The 24,339-nt window shown below is 43.6% G+C and overlaps 1 protein-coding gene across 4 annotated transcripts in view; it reads right to left on the bottom strand.

Moving 5' to 3' along the window:
* The window catches only part of MANBA (mannosidase beta), a 63,439-nt gene extending 45,739 nt beyond the window's left edge, over positions 1-17,700 (bottom strand). For 2 of the 4 annotated variants that reach the window (XM_053403946.1, XM_053403949.1), the window contains exons 1-2: positions 16,635-17,698; positions 5,131-5,225 (exon numbers count right to left, since the gene is read on the bottom strand). In XM_053403946.1, the coding sequence (XP_053259921.1) occupies positions 5,131-5,225; positions 16,635-16,832 (293 nt within the window). In that variant the 5' untranslated portion in view covers positions 16,833-17,698. Of the gene's footprint in view, positions 1-5,130; positions 5,226-16,634 lie in introns of all 4 variants that reach the window. The other 2 variants (XM_053403947.1, XM_053403948.1) reach the window with 2 other exon arrangements.
* Between the last annotated feature and the right edge of the window lie 6,639 nt (positions 17,701-24,339).

Here is a 24,339-nt window from a genome sequence, read left to right as displayed (position 1 = left end):
AAAGATTTCAAGATAGTGAGTGCCTTCAGAATTGGCAAAGGGGGAAGAAAGAACAAAGTGAGAGACTGCTTGATTTCACTTAGATCCAAAGAAGAGAGAGACAAAATATTGAGCCTCCATTACAAGAATCCATTGGAGATAGAAGATTTGAGAATCAAAATCTTCAAAGATATACCAAAGCACCTATTGGATTTGAGAGCTAACTACGGTGACTTAGTCCAACTGTTAAGAAGAAACAGCATTATTTTCAGGTGGGAGTTCTCCCAGGGTCTGTCCTTCAATTATGAAGGGAAAAAAGTGAAGATAAGATCAGAGGAAGACAAAGTGAGATTTTTGAACTATCACGAGGAAGATCTACAGAAAGAGGCGGAAAAAGAGCCGAAGACATTAAGACCAGGATTCCTGGAAATAGGGAACCCACCATCAGGCTTGGAAAAAACAGAGAAAGCAATACCACCCACTGATCAAGAACAACTGACGGGAGCAGTTGGAGGGACTACAGAATAACAACACAATGTCTCTGCAAGCACTAAGTTGGAACATCCGGGGTCTGAACTCCCCTGACAAGAGGAAAAGAATTTTTCATTTGTTGAAAAAAGAAAATTTGGACTTGATTTGCCTGCAAGAAACCCACGTGATTAGAACACATAGGAAAGTATTGATTAACAAAAGATTGGGTCAAGAATTCATTTCATCAGACAAAGTTAAGAAGAGAGGAGTGGTGATCTATGCGAAAGAAAGCTTATCCCCAAAATTTGTCTTCAAAGATGAACAAGGAAGATTTGTGGCAATTGAAATACAGGCCCAAGGAGAGAAATTCTTGATAGTAGGTGTTTATGCACCAAATGAGGGGAAATCAGAATTCTTTAAGAAACTGCATGAGACGTTGTTGGACTTTATGGATTATAACATCATTATGCTTGGAGATATGAATGGAGTGGTATCGACAAACATGGACAAGTCAGACAGACAAGTAATAACAAAAGATGGAAGACTACCGAAATCTTTTTTTGAAATGACAGACAATATGGATTTAATTGATACTTGGAGAACTAAGAACCCTCTAAGTAAAGAAGGGACTTTCTTTTCTGAAGCCAAAAAGACCTGGACAAGAATTGACCAAATCTGGATAACCAGAGGAATGGCTCCAAAGATTCGAAAGGTGGAAATCTGCCCCAAAACTTGCTCTGACCATAACCCTGTGAAACTGAAAATGAAACTAACACTGACTGGCTCCTTCAGATGGAGGATGAATGACACCTTGTTTAGAGATCCAGAAATTATTAGGAAGGCCCAAAAAATGGTTAAAGACTATTTTGAGATAAATTTGAAGACATCAGTGGAAAAAAGGGTAATCTGGGACGCAAGTAAAGCCGTTATGAGAGGATTCTTGATTCAGCAGAATGCAATAAAAAAGAGAACTCAAGAAGAGAAAAAGGGAAAGATCTTGGAAAAAATAAAAGAAGGAGAGAAGAAGCTTAGAGTTAAACCAAAGTCGCAGGAAATCTTGAGAGAGATCAAATTTTACCAAGCACAATATATGAAAATGACAAATCAGGAGATAGAATGGAAAATTAAACAGATGAGACAGAAGACTTTTGAATCTGCTAACAAATGTGGGAAATTGCTAGCATGGCAATTGAAGAAAAGACGTGAGTTAAATACTGTGACTAACCTTGAAGTGAATGGAAAGAACATACAAAACCCACAGGAGATTAGAAACTGCTTCCAGAGATATTTCAAACAACTTTATAAACAAGGGCCACAGACAGAGACTAAAATTGATCAATTTCTGAAAACCAATGGATTACAAAAAATTTCTCAAGAAAATAAATTATTGTTGAACTACAAAATATCGGAACAAGAGGTTGAAGGTGCCATACAGAGTATGCAACTGGGAAAATCTCCAGGGCCTGATGGATTAACCTCCAAATACTATAGAACTTTGAAAGACTATTTGATTCAACCACTAAAGGAGGTTTGCAACGAAATTATGGAGGGGAAAAAGGCGCCGGAGTCGTGGAAAGCTTACATCACACTTATACCTAAAACTGAGTCTGAGAAGACACAACTCAAGAACTATCGCCCCATATCCCTGCTTAATGTGGATTACAAAATTTTTGCTGATATTTTGGCTAAAAGACTTTAAAAAGTTTTAGCAGAAATGATACATAAAGACCAGGCTGGCTTTCTCCCTGGTAGACATTTATCTGATAATATGAGAAATGTAATTAACATTTTGGAAAAGTTACAAGTGAATATTAATACAAAAGCGGTTTTGATATTCGCAGATGCGGAGAAAGCCTTTGACAACATCTCTTGGATTTTTATGAAGAAAAATCTGCAGGGGATGGGGGTTGGACAAAATTTTGAAAATGGTATAGGTGCGATTTATTCTGAACAAAAGGCTAAACTTATAGTTAATAACATAGTGACAGAAGAATTTAAAATTGAGAAAGGGGCACGACAAGGCTGCCCAATTTCCCCACTGCTCTTTATTTCGGTCCTGGAGGTTTTGCTAAATATGATAAGAAGGGACCAGCTGATTCATGGTATTCAGGTCGGAGCAAAACAATATAAACTTAAAGCCTTTGCAGATGATCTTGTATTGACATTACAAGAGCCAGTACCTAGTACCAAGAGGGCTCTAGAATTAATCCAGGAGTTCGGTCATGTGGCAGGCTTTAAGTTAAACAAGTTAAAAACTAAGGTTTTGGAGAAAAATTTGACGCCGATGGAGAGAGAGAGGTTTTAGAAAGAGAAAGATCTGACATTAGTAAAGAAGGTAAAATACTTGGGGGTGAATATGACTGCTAAGAATGCAAATTTATTTAAAGATAATTATGAGAAATGTTGGTCAGAAGTGAGGAAAGATTTAGAGATTTGGTCGAATTTGAAGCTTTCCTTGCTGGGTCGGATTGCTGTCATTAAGATGAATGTACTGCCGAGAATGTTGTTTTTGTTTCAATCATTACAAATCATTGACAAGATGGACTGTTTCAAGAGGTAGCAAAGAGATATCTCTAGATTTGTCTGGCAGGGCAAAAAGCCCAGAATAAAATTTAAGATACTTACTGATGCTAAAGACAGAGGGGGGTTTGCCCTGCCGGACTTTAAACTTTATTATGAATCAGCAGCTTTTTGCTGGTTGAAGGAATGGCTACTTCTTGAGAACACTGACATCCTAGACCTTGAAGGTTATGATAATGTATTTGGGTGGCATGCATATTTGTGGTATGGCAAGGTTAAAGCGCATAAAGCATTCAAAAACCATATTGTCAGGAAAGCACTATTTAATGTCTGGACAAGATATAAAGATTTTTTGGAGAACAAAACCCCAAGGTGGTTATCACCTATGGAAGCGAAAGCTATGAAAAAACTTAATATGGAGGCAAAATGGCCAAAGTATTGTGAAATTTTGGAACAGGAAGGTGACAAGCTGAAATTGCAGAGTTATGAGAAGCTTAAAGGGAAGGTGCGAGACTGGTTACATTACTTTCAAATAAGAGAGGTTTATAATCAAGACAAAAAAATTGGTTTCCAGGTGGAAAAATCAAAGTTGGAAACAGAATTGTTAGAACCCAATGCTAAGATATTATCAAGAATGTATAACTTGCTGTTGAAATGGAGTACTGAGGAAGAAACGGTAAAATCTGCTATGATTAAATGGGCACAAGATATAGGACATAATATTATGTTTGTTGACTGGGAGCAGTTATGGACCACTGGGATTAAATTTACGACATGTAATGCCTTAAGAGAGAATATTATGAAAATGATGTACAGGTGGTACATGACCCCAGTCAAGCTAGCAAAAATCTATCATTTGCCCGATAATAAATGTTGGAAATGTAAAGAAATTGAAGGTACATTCTTTCACCTTTGGTGGACATGCCCGAGGATTAAGGCTTTCTGGGAGATGATTTATAATGAAATGAAAAAGGTACTTAAATACACTTTTGTGAGGAAACCAGAGGCCTTTCTCCTGGGCATAGTTGGCCAATTGGTGCCAAAGAAGGATAGAACTTTCTTTATGTATGCTACAGCAACAGCAAGAATACTCATCGCAAAGCATTGGAAGACACAAGACCTACCCACCATGGAAAAATGGCAGATGCAAGTAATTGACTATATGGAAATGGCGGAGATGACTGGCAGAATCCGAGACCAGGGAGAAGAGTCGGTGGAAGAAGATTGGAGGAAATTTAAAATCTATTTACAGAAATATTGTAAAATGTATGAATGCTGATGACATTGAAATGAAATGAAGGGGTTTTAGTAACAAGATAGATAAAAATCAGAAATTATAAATTTGGAATTTAATATAAGTAAGGATAAAGTAACAGGATATGAATTTGCTGAACCAACTGTTAAAAAGGGATACAAAAAAGGGAGGCGTGAGGAAGTCGGGAAAATAAGTTATCAAAGATAAGAAATTAGAAAAGAGTGATCTGTGTTTTACCTTTTTGTGTGTGTATTGATTTTTTTTCTTTTTTCCTCCCTTGTTAGGTTAAATGTTTGTAGTTTTGTATTGTGAAATTTTCTATGTTTTATATCCCTTCTGTGTTTATATTGTTTTTGTGAATGTTTTTTTATCCCTATTGTCAAACTTAATAAAATATTATTATTATTATTTTTAAAAAAAGAACTTTACCTCAGGATGAGAACAGCAATCATGCGCCAGCCGCACGGCGGCAGCAGGAGGCCCCATTAGCTAAAATGGTACCTCAGTTTAAGGACAGTTTCAGGTTAAGTATGGACCTCCGGAATGAATTAAGTCCTTAACCCGAGATACCACTGTGCTCAACAAAATTTCCAGCTAGATCACAAGTTAGAAACATAGATTTGAAATGAGTTTGCAAATGACGAGAACCCTGTGGTTAGTATAAAGTGTGGCAAACCTACAGCTAAACCCTGGATGTGTCAAGGAAAAGGATGACACTAGAAAAAGGAGAGCAACTGAGAAGGGACCCAGCCTAACATGCACACAGACCTAGACCTACAAAACCCACATTGACAAATGATTTGAGCAACATCCATTTCTAGTCTGCTCCAGGGACTAACTCCCAGGTAAGTGTGCTTAGGAGTACAGCCTAAATCTTTGTATCATAACTTCTGCCATTTTCATACCTGATATCAAAGGGAGTTTTGAAATCTCTGCTGTATGTCCAGTTATCCAAGGATATCCATGCGTAGGCCAGGTCATTAAATCTGTGATAAGGATCCTATTGATGGACCACACAAAATAATTTTTAAAAAACTGATTGTTAAAAGGTACCATTGCAATATATATATGGACACACTACTGTTAAGGGTATTAGGGTTTGAAACATGCAGGGAGGAGACTGTGAACCTCTTTGCTGAGCATCTAAGTGAAGCCACTAGATGCTGAAGCCAGAATGGTCTTTTCCTGCTTTTCCAACAGGGAATCCTCTGCTGTTCAGCAATACCAAACTTTGCAATGAAACTAACATCTATAATGGAGGCAGATTATTACCTATAAACTTTATCAGGCTTGTACATAGCATGTTGATTCATTCCCATGAAATGGTACTGGACATTTGCAGAATGTCTACCATTCATTCATATTCCCCGTCCCCTCCTCTCTCTTTTCATTTTTCCACTCCAACCTCACCACAGTATTCTCTCCATCTAAGCCAACTCACAAAAGCAAGTATTAAATAAAGAAGAGTTCATCTCCCTTATCAAAGCTGAAAGGCGGGGCATTAATAAGGAAAGAGTTGGGAAATTCACACTCGGTGAATCCCAACATTTTAATCCTCATTATGCCAGCATTTGAACCCTGGAGCCTTTTGAAGGCAAACAAGTACAATTTTTGCCTGAAAACAATTAATGAAGATAGCCTGAGTTTTGAAAAAAGGGGGAGGGGAAGAAAACCTTTAGCCAACCCATGTATGTGAGAGTGTGATGCATATTTTAGTGAGCCTGTGCTAAATATAACTTCTTTACCGGAATATTTAGCACTACTGTAGGAACTAAGGAGGCAGAAATCATTCTCTTCAGGTATGTGTGTTTGTGTATGGGTGCGTATTAGGGATATTTTCAGAATGACTGCACTGTCGTCTGCATAGCAGGTTAATATTTAATTGTATCTACAGCTACTTAATTCCTCCCAGACAATTCACAGGGGAATGAGGATTATATATACTAATCTTTGGGTTTGTTTTTTTGAAGGCTAAAAGGCAGAGAAAGCTTTTAGAGTGTTCATTCCCCAAACCTTTTGCCAACCAGAGAGGATCACTAGTGTGCTATAAGAAACAAATTAAAATACCCACTTTGAAGGCAACCGCTGAAAAGCAGGCTCTAGTTTTGCCAAAGGGGAAAATATATGAAAGGCTCTTATGAAATTTGGGGCCTGCCTCTTTCAAAACAGCCTGTAGTAGGGCAGGTAAATCCTTCTGTCTGTATCAGGAGTGATTGTGTCATCCTGCCTTCATCTCTGCAAGAGCAAGTGACTGCTCTGGGTATGTATCTTCCTACTATTTCCCTCATATTTAATTCAGAAAAGCAGTACCTCACATATGCACAATGCCGTTTTAAAATCACAGAGCTGAGAAGCTCGTAGGAACAGAATGGGCTCAATAGTCTAAAGCTCAAATCACAAAGCAGAGCAAAAACCCAGCCAGTCCCAGATCAGCGTGGATGGTGCAAGCAGAGATCAGGTATACCACACTAATAATAATGTGGGCTGGATCCTTCCTCCCCACCCCCAACCGCAAAGGGCCAACTTTGATGGGTAGGCCAGGCTGCTCACCTGTCAGCTGCCTGATGTCATCACATGCGGTCCTTTGAAAAGGCAGCTTGAGGGCTATCCCCCTCTTTTAATACAGTGGTACCTCTGGATGCGAACGGGATCCGTTCCGGAGCCCCATTCACATCCTGAAGCGAATGCAACCCGCATCTGCGGGTCGCGATTCGCAGCTTCCGCGCATGCGTGTGACGTCATTTTGAGCGTCTGCGCAAGTGGCAAAACCCGGAAGTAATGCGCTCCGTTACTTCCAGGTCGCCGCGGAGAGTAACCTGAAAACGCTCAACCTGAAGCACATTTAACCCGAAGTATGACTGTATCTGAAGGACTATTTCATTTTTATATTTTGTTGGAAGCCACCTAGAGTGGCTGGGGAAACCCAGCCAGATGGGCAGGATATAAATAAGTTGTTGTTGTTGTTGTTGTTGTTGTTTGCTTGCAAACAGACCTCAGAGTAATGGTTCTCAGCACCCCTTAGCTGCACTAGGGAGTTCCTGATGGGGCACTCCCTGGGGCAACTGATCCCAATGGGGTTCCCTGTCAGCCCTGATCAGCTGAATGGCACTGTGGGGGAGCTCCATTTGCAAAGGAACAATTGTGCACTCCTTTAAAGCCATGTCTCTACCCAGCTTCCCATATTGACGTCAGGGATGGGGAAGGTAGGCATGGACTGGGGAAAATGGCCTCATGGGGCAAATTAGGACTCTTGCTGGGCCTAGTTAGGCCTGTGAGCCAAAGGCTGCCCACTGATGGGTTAAGGAACCACATTAAGACTGCTTACTACCACATTCATAAATCGGGATAAGTACCTATCTCTTTGTCTCGCCAACACATTACTGTGCCGCATCAAGTAAAAGAACCGAGTGCCTGTCTTGAGATCGCTGCCAACAGAGATACCACTGAGCCCAGAGCAATTCTCATGTTACCACATAGCGTCAGTTGCTGTGGGGTAAAATTTGTTGTGCTGTGGTTTGATGCCAGATCCCCCAGAGAAAGAGCTAAGGCTGGAGCCTCATGGATAGATCCAAGTGAGCAACTTGTTCCAGCAGAGGACTGAGATCTTTTAGGACATAGGTGTATTTCCCAGAGCCTCTGGGACCAATATCAAATGTTTACCTTTAACATGTAACAGGAAAAACAGTGCTGGGGTTAGGGCTGTTACACAGCAAATGAATGTTAGTTGATTAATCAATTAGATGGACATAAATGTGCAAATGAACTGAAAAACCACAATGGGTTGTACTCAATGAAGTCTACTACCACTGGAATGAATGAATCTAAGTTAGTCATCGTGTCAATTAATTCCCATGGGTGTACTCTGAGCAGGACTAGTGTTGAATGCCTCCCATAGGTTCTGAAGCAAAAAGCACATTGTCATTGCTTTTGGATGATGCAAACATTTCTTTCAGAAAGTACCATCTTACAATACAGAGGGCAGAATGCCTCTTTGCATGACCTCTTTCCATAGTTTTTGTAAGAAATAATGTTTGTTAAATTATTTTCCTAAAAATGAAACTTTAGTGTTAAGGTAATCCAGTCCATGTTATGTCTCCCAGTTCACCAGAGCCTGGAGCAGTTCCAAAGAGGACTTCAGATTTTCTCATGCCTAACATGTTGAAAAGGGTGCCTCTCATATAGTTTTATTTTCGTCATTTATATTGAATTCTCTGCACTCCTGCTTTTATTTATTTTTAATACAGTGGTGCCTCGCAAGACGAAATTAATTCGTTCCACAAGTTTTTTCTTCTTGCGAGTTTTTCGTCTTGCGAAGCACGGTTTCCCATAGGAATGCATTGAAAATCAATCAATGCGTTCCTATGGAAACCGCCTTCAGACCAGGTCCAGGGACACTCTGTCCCCCGACCTCTTCTGAAGGCTGGGGGCGGGGACAAGGGCTTTTCTTCCCACCGCCAGCCTTCAGAAGCCTGTTCTGAAGGCTGGCGGTGGGAAGAAAAGCCCTTCTCCCCACCTCCCACCCCGCAAGCTCCGGGGACAGGAGGGCTTTCCTCCCGACTGCCAGCATTTTCAGATCGCCCCGGGACAGCAGAGAAGTCTCCGCTGTCCCGGGGGCTTTTAAAATGCTGGTGGGCGGCAGCGAAGCGTTCGCTGCTGCCCGCCAGCATTTTCAGATCGCAGCCATCCGAAGGCTGCCGGTGGGGCGGAGAGACCTCCTCCCGCCGCCAGCCTTTGGAGCAGCCTTCCGAAGGCTGGCGGCGGGAGGAGGTCTCTCCGCCCCACCGGCAGCCTTCGGAGCAGCCTTCCGAAGGCTGCCGGAGGGAGGAGGTCTCTCCGCCCCACCAGCAGCTTTCGGAGCAGCCTTCCGAAGGCTGGCGGCAGGAGGAGGTCTCTCCTCCCCGCCGCCAGCCTTCGGAGGAGGTCCGAGGACAGTGGGGAAGACGCGCTGCGCTTCCCCGCTGTCCCGGAGATTTCCCTATGGGCTTTCGTCTTGCGAAGGAAGCCCATAGGGAAATTCGTTTTGCAAAGCGCCTCCAAAACGGAAAACCCTTTCGTCTAGCGGGTTTTTCGTCTTGCGAGGTGTTCGTCTTGCGGGGCACCACTGTATTCCTTTATATTCCTCCTTTTGTGTTGCATTGTTGTTTTACTTAATATTGTTTACTGATTTGTGCTATAGGACACTTAAAGAGATTTTCAAATATTAAGTAGCCTATAAATACTTTCAATTAATTAATAAAAATAATAATACAATTTGTTCTAAGTAAAGTGGTTTGATTGTCACACAGCATGTAAAGATTACATCTTACAATTGTCTCGTTTCAAAAGAAAACCCCACTGTCGGGTTCACTGCAGAACCCTTTTCAGTCAACAAGAAAGGCTTCTATTTTAAGTAGCCCCTCCTTGGAGCCCCTCTATCTCCACTTGAGAGGCACAGTGGGGCTCTTTTGGAGGCTGTTCAGCCTCCCTGCCTAACAGCTGGTGCACAGAGTAGCACAGCAGCTCCTCTGTCTCACAAGGAGATCCTTCCCAGAGCCCAAAGATGAAGTCCATGTCCTCTGGGGAGGGTCTCCTCGTGAGCCACCCACCATTTCCAGGTTCCTGGCGGCCTGCATTCTCACACGGTCACGCACAAGTGGGGAGCTTCCTCATCCCAAAGCTCAAACCATGATGGGTGACTTCCATGCGCAGGCTTTTGTTTCAGAAAGCACGCCCAGCTTGTCTTGAGGGAAGGTATTATCGGTCAGAGCAGGGGTAGAAAATCTGCTGTACACGCGGGAAGTCTTGGGTTCCATTCCTGGCAACTCCAGATTCAGCTGAGAGACAACCAGGGGTGGAATCTTGCCAGTCTGTGCATTGACAATACAGTGGTACATCGGGTTACATATGCTTCAGGTTACAGATTCCACTAACCCAGAAATATTACCTCGGGTTAAGAACTTTGCTTCAGGATGAGAACAGAAATTGTGCTCCGGTGGCGCAGCGGCAGTGGGTGGCCCCATTAGCTAAAGTGGTGCTTCAGGTTAAGAACAGTTTCAGGTTAAGAACGGACCTCCAGAACAAATTAAGTTATTAACCCAAGGTACCACGGTACTAAGCTAGCAGGACCAATTATCTGACTCAGGATCAGGCAGTTTCCTGTGTTCTTGTGCTATGTCCCGAGCAGAGGAAGTTTAGTGTTTCAACTACGGTATTTCATGAGAGCCATCACTCACCGGAAGAATGCAAAGCGTCATCTTTGCTTTCTCCCTAACAAACCACAACATACCAGAAGTGACAAAGCAGTTGCAGCAGCACGTTGCTCCTTCACAACAAACCTTCATGAATTAGATATTTTAGCTGTAATTGTGGTGTTTAGCTTATTTTTTTAGTTGCTGGTTTTTTGTTTGTTTGGTTTTAGTTGCTGTTTTGTTAATAGTGTTTCATAGATTGCAATAGTTTTACTAATGATTTGTTAATTACTTTATATGATCCATGCTGTATCTGCAATGTTCTGTTCTATCACGTTATTGTTCTTTATTGCTTGTAAGCTGCTTTGAGATTCATTTAAAACAGTAGAGCAAAATCAAAGCCTGGTTTATTGTCAAGTACCAACACAGGAAGCCTGCCTTATATTGAATCAGACAAAGAGTCCATAGAGCTCAGTATTCTGTATGGTGACTTGGCCACGACTCTCAAAGATTTTGGACAGGATCTCTCCCAGCCCTATCTGGAGATGGCAGGAATCGAACCTGGAACATACAAAACAGATGTTCTGCCACTGAGCTACTACCCCCTCCCTGGCCAGTGAAGTAACAGTTGTGTAGTAAAATTTCAAGTTACCACATCCTGAAAGAAAGCTAGAAAACAACACAGTTCAAAAAGGCTTTTTAATGCTCTATTATCTTTAAGGTTTTGTCCTAATGAATCATTTTGCTTTCTGAACAGTCAGCTTCCAGCTCAAGAGAACAAACTTGGCTGCCTTTATATCCAAGTGTATACTGTGGTACCTGAGGTTACAGACGCTTCAGGTTGCAGACTCCACTAACCCAGAAATAGTACCTCCGGTTAAGAACTTTGCTTCAGGATTAGAACAGTAATTGCATGGTGGCAGCGTATTTAGCCCTATTAGCTAAAGTGGTACCTCAGGTTAAGAACAGTTTCAGGTTAAGAACAGACCTCCAGAACGAATTAAGTTATTAACCCAAGGTACCAATGTACAGAGTGAGAGAAAAATTAACTAACAGAGATAACTGGAAAATGGTTTTCATATATCATAGCATGCAAGAAATGGCGGGGGGCGGGAACATTCAGTTCTGCAGGGGTGGGGGAACATTCCTGTTCAGTCACTAGTCTGGAAAACTTTACACATGCAGAAAATTTGAGGAATATTGCTCTCATTATTTCTATTTTTTTAGTGGAGATGATTGCAGCGTAATTAGCACAAGATCTGTGACTTGTGCTGCTTCCTGTTATTGTCTTGCTTCTTAGTACAACCTACAGCAGGGCTGGGAAAGCTCTGGCCCTCTAGATGTTGTTGTGCTCCAGTTTCCACCATTCCCGGCCAACATGACCAGTGGTCAAGGGCTGGTTGGAGCTGCAAACCAGCAATGTCCAGAGGGCCACAGGTCCCCCACCTATAGCATGATAAGATGGTGAGGAGCTGGGAGAACACAGGGAGTTGATTGCACTATAAGAAAGTCAAGGAAAATTTGCCAAGTGTCAGATCTAAGTTGTAACAGTTTGTTTTTCATTATAAAACATCTCTTTTTTCCAAATATGTATTTGTTCAGCAGCCAGCATTCTGTTAATGTAAAGGAGGAACTGATGTTTAGATCACTTTTTGAGCCACTGTTTTTGTTAACTCAAAACTGACAGTTTCCCCACACTGATATGTATCAGGACTGAGCCATGGGTAGCTCTTAAATGGGGAGCCAGGAACAAGGGATTCATAGAATAATAGAATTTTAGAGTTGGCAGGGATCCTGAGGACCATTTATTCCAACCCCCTGCAATGCAGGAATCTTTCACCCAATGTGGAGCTCAGAAACTCTATCCAAGAGTCAACATGCCTCAGGGCCCAGAAAAACTCTCCTTCACTGGGAAAAGTCCTAGTCCATATGGTCTATACAGGAAGACTTTATAGTCTTAAGACAGGTGGTGAACTTGATATCATTATAATACAGTTGCCAACATCCCTGGCCATTGACCATGCTGTCGGAGGGTGAAGCGTGTTGGGAGTTCAACATTTAGAAGGCCACAGCTTCACCATCCCTCTGTGGAGAGCCAAAGGTCTTGCTGCCCAAAAAGATGCTTCAAATTGTAATCTTGGTGTCTCACCATATAGGACAGCAGTTTTAGCAACACCAGCTCCTGGCACCATGCGCCCAAAACCATTGCTGCCAAGTGCACACCGAGCTCAGAAGAAATTTGTGACTTGTACTCACAGCTTTTAAATGAAGTCTCGGAAGACAAAGGGAAGCACAGCAGAATTTCCCATGGTAATACAGGTTTACTGTGCTCTAGAGAAAGTATGTATATTCATGTTTCATGGCAAGATGCTTGTTTAATGCTTTTGTTACTTTGGATATACTGTATTTACTTGAATGTAATACGCCATCAAATGCGCACCTCCATTTTCAAAACCTTGAAACCAAAAAAGGATTTGCTGGTGAATGTAAATGCGCCATCAAATCTGATGTGCACGCTAATTTCTGCAACGTAATTTGGCCCCCAAAAAGTGCTCATTACATTCGAGTAAATACAGTAGTACCTTGGTGCTCGAATGGCTTGGCTCCCGAACAAATAGGCTCCCAAATGCCACCAACCCGGAAGTGAGTGTTCCAGTTTGAGAACGTTTTTCGGAAGCCGAACGCCCGTCGCAGCTTCCGATTGAGAGCAGGAAGCTCCCACAGCCAATCGGTAGCTATGCCTTGGTTTTCAAACCATTTCAGGAGTCGAACGGACTCCCGGAACGGATTAAGTTCGAGAACCAAGGTACCACTGTACGGTATTTCACAAGGCTGCTTGCATGGGGAAAACAAGTGCAACCAGCTGGGCGGCTTTGACAGTTCCAGGAAGGGAATCGGAAGGACAGGGAGAGCAGAAAGGCTTGATACAAGTTTCTGAAATGCACCCGGTGAAGGGAGACTGCGATGAGGTTCTGGAAGTGGCTGTGGTGGGCAGAGACAGAACCAAACAGCAGGGAGGGACAGAATGGTTGTTAGGTGCAGCTGGAACTGGCAACCTGAAACACCAAAGACAACAATGTTGGCCTTTTCCTATCACAAATAGCAGCAGGGGCTTTTAAAATTTGTTTTTCTGTTGACTTCTGTTTCAGTGTATCTGAAGAAGTGTGCATGCACACAAAAGTTCATACCAATAACAAACTTAAGGTGCTACTGGAAGGATTTTTTTTATTTTGTTTTGACTATGGCACACCAACACAGCTACCTACTTGTAACTTGTTTTTCAATTTCGCAGTATATACAGGCAGCTCGACATAGGGAAGTTTTTTTAATGTTTTGTTGTGTTTTTATACTTCGCTGGAAGCTGCCCAGAGTGGCTGGGGCAACAATAAAATTATTGTTGTTATTATGATGTAGGTCAACTAAGTTGTTGCTGTTGTTTTTCCTGGCACAGAAGTCTAATGTGTTTAGAGTTACTGCACTCTCTAGAAGGGGTGGAGCACTAGGCCTGAGGTGGCAAGGGGGCCTGAATTTGGTCCTGTGGGCCTCACTGTCCAGCCCAGGCCAAGTCCTCCTTCCCAGGCCACACTCCTCACTGGCTCCACCCCAAGCCCTCCTTGAGTACTTCTGCCTGGCTGCAATGCGTCCTTGAACTGTGACATGGTCTCCAGCTTGCTGGATGGAGAGGTTTGTTTCTGTGGGCAGATGCACACACCATGCTTTTAAAGCATATCCAACACACATTTAACGCACATGTATTCGTTTGCAAGATAACTGCTGAATTGCGAGTCATGCATGAGAGTGCTGGAGGTGAAATAGTTAAATAGGTTACCCAATCAGGGGGGTGGAGTCAGAGGGACTATAAAACCAGCTTTGGGAGGGGCAAAGGGAGGAGTTCGTTAGGAGTTTGTTGCGAGTTGGGTGGTTGGTTGGAGTGGGAGTGAATTGGGATAGAGTCTGTTGGTAGGTTGAGTTAGCGTAGCGAAATAAGCTGAGTCAGAAACAGTTAGGAGCCAGGAAGACAAGTAAATATCTGAGAGGTGGTTTAGTGAGTGAGAGCAGGTAGCGGAAGTTATAGGTCTGGATAGGCACCCCATGATTGTAATTGGCCGATACCGTTTATGAAACCACACGCTTGTTAAACTGCAATAAATAAACAAAAGTTTATGTTCCAATTTAACCCTGACTGGACTCAGTATTGTACCAGGTAGGGTCTGGGTGGTGGCAGCGAGAAATAAAGTGGTGGCACAGGGATCAATAGACGGTGAAACATCCGGGGGACACTGTGTGATCACCACAATGCCTTCCATTAACCTTGAACAACACCTGCAAAAATACACTTGCATGCACTTTACATCTGTAAAAATGAACTACTGGGAAATTTAGGCCTTTGTGCTATTTCTAAGTTGTACAATGTTTCCTTTAATTGTTCTTAATGTGTTTCTTCAAAATGAAGTATTAATGCTTGATTTGTATTTTTATATGATGTATAAATACTTCCATTTCTTTTTAAAAAACCAACCTTATTCCTCTATACATCTGATTATATTACATGTTTAATACTATATATGCATTTTGATCCTATTTCCTGCTACTGTGCATTAATTAATTTGCTTAGCACTTAACACAAAGAGAGATAACTAGAATGAAGGTTTTTATAGAAAACAACTACTTTTCTATGTGATGGAAATTTATATGTAGATATACAGAATAGCATTCAATAATTGTGGGCCATCACCTAAAGTCTGAACTGGCAGAGTCCAATCACAGGTTGATCACCTCTATAAGTAACGACATGCATTGTAGGCCTACTTCAGTGACACCTGTTTTCCCCTTTGCCATTTAACGTACATGCAGAGAGAGAAAGTATTTGCACCAAAAAGGGATAAATAAAATGTGGTAATAGCAAATGATACAAAATAATCAAGCAGGGTTAAGCCATCTTTTTTTCTTCCACGGGTGAGATTCCTTTTGGGGTAATCTATCCAGAGCCACAACTATGGGTAGGGCCAGAGACAAAAGGGGACAGGCTTGGAGGCAATACCAACCCCTTTCCTCCCATTTTCCCCTCCTAGTTGCCCAGATAAAATAAAGCTATGGGCTGCAAGAAATTGGTGCAAGGATCACATGCAGCCCCAGGGTTTGCGCAGCTCTGCACTTAGTTATCTGAAAATATTATTATCATAAATGGTCATAATGGAATGAATGGAAAAGGCTGAAGTGGGAAACAGAGAACATAATGATTTGACCAACCCGTTTTGCTTCACACTCAGGTCTAGTGCATCACCATGCTACAGGCCTACATATCCAATTGTTTTTGAGCTAGTTTTCACCATTGTCTTAGTTGTTGCTCCCTGCTGACCTCTGGTTGCAACACACACACCTATTCTCCTGGGCAAGACCCACTGAAACTAATGGGAAGTGTGCAAAAACATGGTAGTGGTTTTGCTCCGCTGAGCTGCTCCTGCTCTTTTCAATAAGACAGGCTTTGGATACAGATACTTTTGGATACTCTTTGGATACAGATACTTTGGATACAGATACTTTGGATACAGATACTTTGGAAACAGATCAGGCATAGGCAAACTCAGCCCTCCTGATGTTTTGGGACTACAATTCCCATCATCCCTGACCACTGGTCAGTTAGCTAGGGATGATGGGAGTTGTGGTCCCAAAACATCTGGAGGGCAGAGTTTGCCTATGCCTAGTCTACGTAACCAGCAGGGCTCTTCCTATTCTCCAATGAAGAAGAGCACTGCACACTGCAACTTTTTGCTTCAGGTTCCACTCGACCTCCAATAAGGGTAGTATGCACGCACCCAGAGGCCCATTACTTGTACCTGTATTAAGTAGCGAATGAGCCATCTCATTCCTGTCGCTCGCTTCACATCACGTTTAAAACACAATGCTTTCCAGGGCAGTCGACCGAGAGCCTTGAGGAATCAAGTGAAGCGCGTATGCACGTGTGAACCAGTCTAAGAGGGTTGTTGTGGATCATAGACACATTCCCTTCCCCATGAAAACAGTGTTGCAAACCGCCGTGATATTTGTTTTCTTAAAAATATAAAGCGGTCTAGAAACGAAATGAATAACAACAACGACGATAGCCAAATAAACGTGGTAACCAACCACCACCCCTCGCAGCTAATGGCCTTTCGCTGGAGCGTCCAGCAGCCGCCACTCTCACTTTCGAACCAGCGCAGCCGAAGCTGATTGGCCGGCTGATAGCGCCAGCGAGATCGTACCTGGATGAGACCGTGTCGGAGCAACGCGGTGTGCACGCACCCGGGCACATCTCCTCCCAGCACCAGCGAGCCGTTCCCGTTGCTCAACCGCCAGCTCCCCTGCAGGCTGTGCACCTCCGTCGACCCGACCCGCCACGAAGCAACCAGGAGGAGCAGGACCGAAAGCGCGCAAGCAGGAGCAGGACCTAAAGCGTGCATCTTGGGCGAAAAGCAGGTGGGAGCCACGTGGGATCAAAGCCCACCGGTGCGGAGACGGAGAAACACAAAAGCCCTGCAAGCAGTTGGATGATTCGATCCGGGGAGCTAGGCACGACTTGCCGGACTTTTCCCCTCCCTGAAAAGCGCGGCTGCAAGTAGTTAGCCTTGATCAGCTGAGAGGTTCTCGGAGGTGGAGACTCTCGTGCGCCCTGCAGCCTTTGCGCAGAGGGAGAAGCGCGCCTGCGTGCTGCCTTCCTCTTGATGTGTACATAAGATTGCGGAAGTCATCTTCCGTCGCAGCGCGTGACCGCAGTCGATCAAGAAAAGGTGGTTGTGTGATCCCATCCATTCGTTTCCCTAACTAAAGCAAGAGGGTTGATCTGGGCATGTTCCCGAATCGAGGAACACAGCAACCGTTTCCGTGCGCTCCAAGGCGCTCCTTCCCAATCCGAGTTCCTTCTGGCTGCTCCCCACTTTGCCCAATCCTCTTTCCTGGCCCAAATCGGTTTCCTGCATGGTTTTTCGCCCCCGCCCCATGACTCAGGCCCTCGCCCCTCCGGTGCGCACGGCTGCCCTCTACTCCACCTCTCCCATTGCTTACTGCAATTGGTCAGTTCCTGGATTCACATTCTTCTCTTGCAGAGCTTGGGTCAACTGTGATGCGGTTTGCGCGAAATGGTGTTTACGAGGAGTAGGTAATCACGCAGCTGCGATAATGTATTCCGTTTCGTGAGTGCCATCTAAGAACTGGCTTGCAATCTCCCGCTATGGACCTCCATTTTATGACACATGGGACTAGTATTTATTAAAGGAGATTTTAATCCTCTGCCTTCAGTTTCCAATTTATTGGTTGCTGCGCAAGTTATCTTGTCTCCTGTTCGCTGCCTTAAAGTGATTTGTGATTCAATGATAGTGTAGTGCCTTAGTTCGTTATTGCCTTATACAGTAATTTTGTTTGTTTTTTAAGCCCTGTAATTTTGACTATAGATAGTAGTTAAATTGCAAAAATAAATGAAACGTGGTTTCAGGTTTGACCTCTCCTTCAAATTCTTTTTGTCCTTCACAGCTCCTTGAGGTTTTGCACCCCACAGACACTTCTGCAAATATTTTCTGTTATTAACCAGCAAATACTACATTTCTATATGATCATGAGTTAGTGAGAGTTCAGTAAAAGTTCCAGAGATGTCCTCAATGCTAGCTCTATTCTTTTACCAGCTCTTTAAATATGAGAATAGCTGGAAATTAGACAGCTAACTGAGGAAAGTTTTAAAAGCGAGAATAGGTCCCCAATCCTTTTCAAACAAATTTGATTCTATTCATTTAGAACTTAAGTGAGAAAAGGATCTTCTCTCCCATTACAGGTGTTAATGTAGTAAAGCAAAAGCTGTCATCAATGGCTACTGTGCTGCTTATCTTTAAATACACTGCATTGCAGATTTGTTATGCGCATGGGCTGCGTCTCTTGCATTTCATGGGCTTTGGACTCGACCTGTTTCCTAAAAAACACTTTTGGAAGGTACATATAACAAAAGTTTGTGTTCAGGCCTTGTATACTGTTTGTGGGGCAATTTCCAGAAGTGTAAATCCCCGTCCAAGAGAAGGAAAACTCTGAACCTAACCTCCATTGCCTTGCAGCTATCCTCATTCATGAGAAAGACTTTGGGAGTAAACCCTGATAAATAATCCATACCCACTGCCTTGTGCGACATCTTTGGGAGAAAAGGCTATGGAGTAAGCCAAAGGTCAACAAGGCTTACTGGGCATGGGCCGGATCACTCCCGCGGAGATCCTCCGTGGGCTGGGCCAGCACAGCACGATGCCAGAAATCACTTCCACGCATGTGCAGATGCTGAAAATCGCGCATGTGCAGAAGCGATTTTCAGCGCTGCGAATGTGCGCAGGTGCGATTTCTGGCATCTGGACATGCACTGTAGCTATTTCCGGAGCGGTGAAAGAGCTCCCGTGCTGTGCTGGTTTAGCGCAGTGCACGGGGACTTGCCGAGCAGGCAGCTCAGTTTGTGGGTAGCTCAAACGGCCTCAGTGGGCCACTTCCAGCCCATGAGCCTTAGGTTGCCTAGCCCTGGAGTAAGCCCTACCCAAATCCAGAGTGGAGTCCCTACGATGGTTGAATGCCGCCTTGTACACCTCTTTCCGGCAACTCCTGCAGCCAAGCCGGTGCCAAACGTATTGCTCTGCTTTCCTTTGGACCACATTGGCGAGACCAAGAGAGGAATCTTGCCGTCTAGGTGGCCCAGGACCTCCATACACACTGCCCATGCTTGGACTCTGGGGAGGTCAGTTCGGTGCTGCTAATGCAGCGGTTTGATGTCACCCCTGGAGGAACACTCCATTGCCTCTTGAGACAGAAAGATGCCAACAAACCCCCATCTGTGGTCCAGTGGTACAACACTTGCTGTATATGGCAGTAGTGAGGAACCTCCAGCCTTACTGGGCCGCCCCTTATGGGGGGTGCTAAGCCACCCAGTTTAGCCTGCTAGGCAGTTTTGAGTAGCCACATGACATCAGACATGGCAACCACTGTTGTCACAGAACATACAGCTTAGTGTGTACATGCCCAATTGTTCCTTTGCTGGTGGGCTTGCTGTTTAAATCTGGCACCGAACATAAACCCCACTGCTTTCAGCAAGAATTGGATGCATCTGAAGTCATATGATGCAAAGTGATTGACAGGTGGCTGTCTCCACTCAGATGGAAGCTTCGCAAGTTTTTGATCCAGCCTGGTGGTTGAAAGTGGTTCTCCACCCTGCCATGCCCATGTCCTAGGATGGATTAGAGCTAAAATGCTGATAAACACACAAACTGGTGCAAAGCAATATAAATAGGGAAGTATTTAATAATTGATACAGGTCACAGCAGTATAATAGTCAAAATGTGTCAAGCAGAAAATGTGCTGCTTTCTAAGTGATTAGGAAGGGGGATCTCCCAATTTTAAAGCTTCCCAGAGCTGTAAGGTATCTAGAATGGAACTACAGACATAAAAGGCCCATTGTGAAAGAATGAAGTGACTGGGTAAATATAAGAAAGGTCAACACCATACTGTTTTATATAAATTTCAGTTTCCCTCTATAGGGATAGGGTCACCTGTACAGTTATACTTCCCCGATTCTAAATCTGTTCATCTAAGTATTTTTCACTATATATATATATATGTGTGTGTGTGTGTGTGTGTGTGTGTATTATCATGCATGCACACATTTCCAGAAATTTAACACAGACCCATCCCCTTTCACATTTGCTAAGCTGTAAATGAGGAGGAATGTGCCATTGCTTTAAAAAAAATTATCCCAGCACAACCTTATCAGAAAATCCCATCTACTGTAAATTCCGACAGTATATAGCAAGTGCTTTTTGACAGCTTACATCCAAGCAACTTTATAAATGTTAAATAGTATTAAAATCAACCCAACCCATTTCAAAGTGAACAAATACAGTGGGAGAAGCTTCAAAGCTGACATTTTCCATTGCCAGCACTTTCATCCATCGTCAGCCCAGATTCCTGTAGCTTTTGATTTTTTTTAAAAAAATGAACCATTTCCAGGAGAAAAGAATCCTCTAGCATTTGTGCTCGGCTGCAAGCAAACCCCAAAATGGGCTGAATTTCCATTTGTACAGTACATCGTATTTACTGAGAAGGCTTCATTTAGAGGGGCTGCTCAGAATAAAATAAAAAGCATCAATACAACCATAAACCGTGCCTATTTTTTGGCTAACTTTGGATGGGTGTTAGATACGCACCACATTGCTGCTCTGCTTCTGTGGGAATTTGCCAATGTAAGCACAGTTCATTCAGACAAGTCAATCACAAAAACACAGCATGGGTGAAAATTTTAAAAGTCCCAACTTCCTGTTGTGTGAATTGGCCAAGAGAATGTTAGGATGCTCACCAGAAACAAAGTAGAAACTTTTTACCCATGGCTTCCTACCAGCATGTGATTGCTGCAGAATTTTTCAGTTGATCAGCAGCAGTTTGGTATTAGATTACCACCAAAAAAGCCAGCACTACTTTCCCCGGCGAAGCTTGAAAGGGATGGTGCAAGTGGTTTGAGACAACTGCTACTGCCCTGCTGGACAGAAATAAATGGGTACCGCATCAACCTTTTACTCAGTAGAAACAAATCTATTACTATCATTTCCCCCTCAGTATGGAAGACACACACAAAAAAGCCAACAGCACCAATTTAATGCCCACTGACATATATTTTGTGGACAGAATGATAGCTCTGCTCCTGAACTAATGTGCATTTTTACACATGTAGGGAGAGATCTGGTGGTGAACGTCACATCCGTAGGGCTGTGCCTGATTTCACAATTTCATTAAAGGTAAAGGTAAAGGGACCCCTGACCATTAGGTCCAGTTGTGGCCAACTCTGGGGTTGCGGTGCTCATCTCGCTTTGTTGGCCGAGGGAGCTGGCGTACAGCTTCCGGGTCATGTGGCCAGCATGACTAAGCCACTTCTGGTGAACCGGAGCAGCGCACGGAAACATTGTTTACCTTCCCGCCAGGGTGGTACCTATTTATCTACTTGCACTTTGACGTGCTACTGAACTGCTAGGTTGGCAGGAGCAGGGACCGAGCAACGGGAGCTCACCCCGTCGCAGGGAATCGAACCACCAACTTTCTGATCGGCTAGCCCTAGGCTCTGTGGTTTAACCCACAGCGCCCCATGTAGGGAGAGATCTTGTGGTGAACGTCACATCCGTAGGGCTGTGCATGATTTCACAATTTCATTACTACCACGCCAAAGTACAGCAAGAAGAGGAGGAGTTTGGATTTGATATCCCGCTTTCTCACTACCCTAAGGAGTCTCAAAGTGGCTAGCAATCTCCTTTCCCTTCCTCCCCCACAACAAACACTCTGTGAGGTGGGTGGGGCTGAGAGACTTCAAAGAAGTGTGACTAGCCCAAGGTAACCCAGCAGCTGCATGTGGAGGAGCGGGGAATCAAACCACTACACCACACTACACACAATTGGTTTGGGTTGGTGAGAATTTAGGTTCCCGAGACTCTCAGCTTTAAAAATAAAGGTGATAGAGACAGTGGAGGGAAAGAGGTTATGGTCAGTTTCTCAACCACAGGGAGAGTTCAGTTTTGCAACCAGAAAGATAGATGTGACTCTCAGTGATTCAAACTCTGCCCCCCACCCCAGCTTCTCTGAGGTCCAATGGAAGAGAGGGACTTCCCTACAGTGGCAGCAGTTATGGAATGTCATCCCCAGAAAAGTTCACCTGGTGTCCTTTTGACAAAGACTTTTTTAGTTTCCCAGACATTTTCAATTCCTTTGTTACACTGTTTTGTGGCGATGGTTTTACCTTTTAAAATTGTGATCGTATATTTGCTAGTTTGTAATTATGCATTCAAATTGTACAGTTCGCCACCCAGAGACCATTCACCTACTTGGTAGTTCACAAACGCTGTAAAATTATAAGGCTTTTAAGCCACACATGTATCCCTTCAGTCATAAACTTATCTAAAAGGGGGATTTAGAGTAATAAGAAAAAATTCAGGAAATTAGGAAAAGGTATATTGGTGGTATCACCAGTGTGGCTGATCAGCATGATACACAGCAAAAAAGATCTGGATTTTGTGCAGCTTAACCCTGGAGATTGGCTGAAGTTATTTAAAACAGTAACTTCTGTCTTCATCATAGCTTTCTAGCCACTCTAGTTACAATACTAAGCTTCAATAGATGAAGAAAATGTTTGATGAAGTCACAGAAAGAAGATTGGTAAGATTTTCATTAGCCAGAGAGAACGGGCTTTCCCCCTGCATTGCTCTTTGTCATTCCCTGCTTAGATTATTATGGGTATCATGGTATTCACTTTCTTGCTGGAGGATTTTTATTTCCCCAATAATCCATGTCTGGGCACAGTGCTATTCCACTCTGTAGGGCTGATTATCCAGATCCGTTTCAGTTGGGCATTAGACTCCATTTGATTACTTATTGCCTTGGGCTGTCCAGTAGATATCCAATGATTATAGGAGAACATTGGAACTGCAGCCCTGCTCATTCTTGGGGACTTTTCAGAGATTTTGATACCATTGACTAGAGGTAGTTAAGGTAGTTACAATTTTGTTAGATAGACTACAATTCCCATCAACTTGAGATGGTCAAGGATGATGGAAGTTGTAGTCCAACCTTGGCTACTCTTGCCATTGACAACAGTAAACTTCAAAATAAGTCATCTGGGTTGGAAGCTAGGCACATGATCTTACTGTTGGAAAATTCCATTCCACCTTAAGGAACAGACGTGGGATTGTTGCGTGTCACACGTCTGTTTACATACCAGCACAGTTTGCTGGGAACTTCCGTTGTGTATAGCTGTTGTTTTTGACTCTCTCTCTGAGGAGACGAAAGAGAGACATGTTTTCCTTGTCCTGATTTATGCTTAATAAATCTGTAGCTTGTTTGTATGCTTCCACAAGCCTCACGCCACTTCTGTTTGCCCAGTATGCTCTGCTGATATAGTGTGCTCAGGCTTTGAAGGCTGAGTCGCTGATTTACGTCGCACCAGAGATCGGGGGATTGCCATGGCTGGAAGGGCATGATCCAGCTGGGGGCTAGCCAGCTGGCTTCCCGACCCCCGAAAGATGCCGACACTTACCATGGCTCTGTTCCTACTTGGACAGCCAATTTAGAAAGTGGTATCTGGGGGCTACGGCTCAGTTCTTCAGCATTTACGCTAAGGAGCTGTCACAGGATTCCTTCATGTAGCCTATGGTTTTTAACATCTACACAAAACTGAGTGAGCTCATTCGGCAATTTGGAGTGAGGCATCATCAATATGAAGGCAGTCCTCTTTTTCGTCCAATTCAAGTGTTGAACTGGTACAAGAGTTCAGTAAGACTGGATGAGAGCCAGTAAACTGTATCCTAACAAGTTGAGAGATGCCATTAGGATCAGATTTACAATTTTGTAGTATTCCTGGTTTGAACTTTCTCACTTGATTGGCCGCTATGGCTCAGAGTGGCTTTCTCCAACTTCAGCCAATGCACAAACTGCAATCTCTACTGGAGCCACAGCCATGCCATGATGTTGTGGATCATCAATTTCACTGAGTAAAATGTTTTGTGTGGGGCTGCCTTTTAGTACAATCTGGAAACTGCACAAAACAGCCAACTGGAGCCAAGCATTGGGAGTGAGGGACAGAAGGGGAGAAAGAGAAAGCGAGGGGCAGGCTGAGACTCCATACAATCTATCCTGAACAGCTTGAAGCAGCGCTGGTTGATGTTCAACCAGGACTAGTAGAACAGAAGGCAGGAGGGCCAATAGCAGGGAGATGGAGCCAATAGCCACTACAAGGGAAACATGGAAACTAAGGAGGAGGAAGCTGACAGCTGTAAGAAGGCAGACAGGTGAGGGCCGGCTGGGAGCAGACTGAGGTCAGTGGGACAGCACCCCATTCACCCTAATGGACCGCTTCAAGGTACCACTGCCTTGAAGGAACAGAAGGTCTGGTTAATAGAGTTCCATTATGTTATTGAAAAG

The sequence above is a fragment of the Podarcis raffonei genome, chromosome 9 (genome assembly GCF_027172205.1).
Source record: "Podarcis raffonei isolate rPodRaf1 chromosome 9, rPodRaf1.pri, whole genome shotgun sequence".
In the NCBI taxonomy this organism is placed as follows: Eukaryota; Metazoa; Chordata; class Lepidosauria; order Squamata; family Lacertidae; genus Podarcis; species Podarcis raffonei.
The sequence above is the reverse complement of the archived record's forward strand: the minus strand, read 5'-3'. Positions and strand labels throughout refer to the sequence as shown.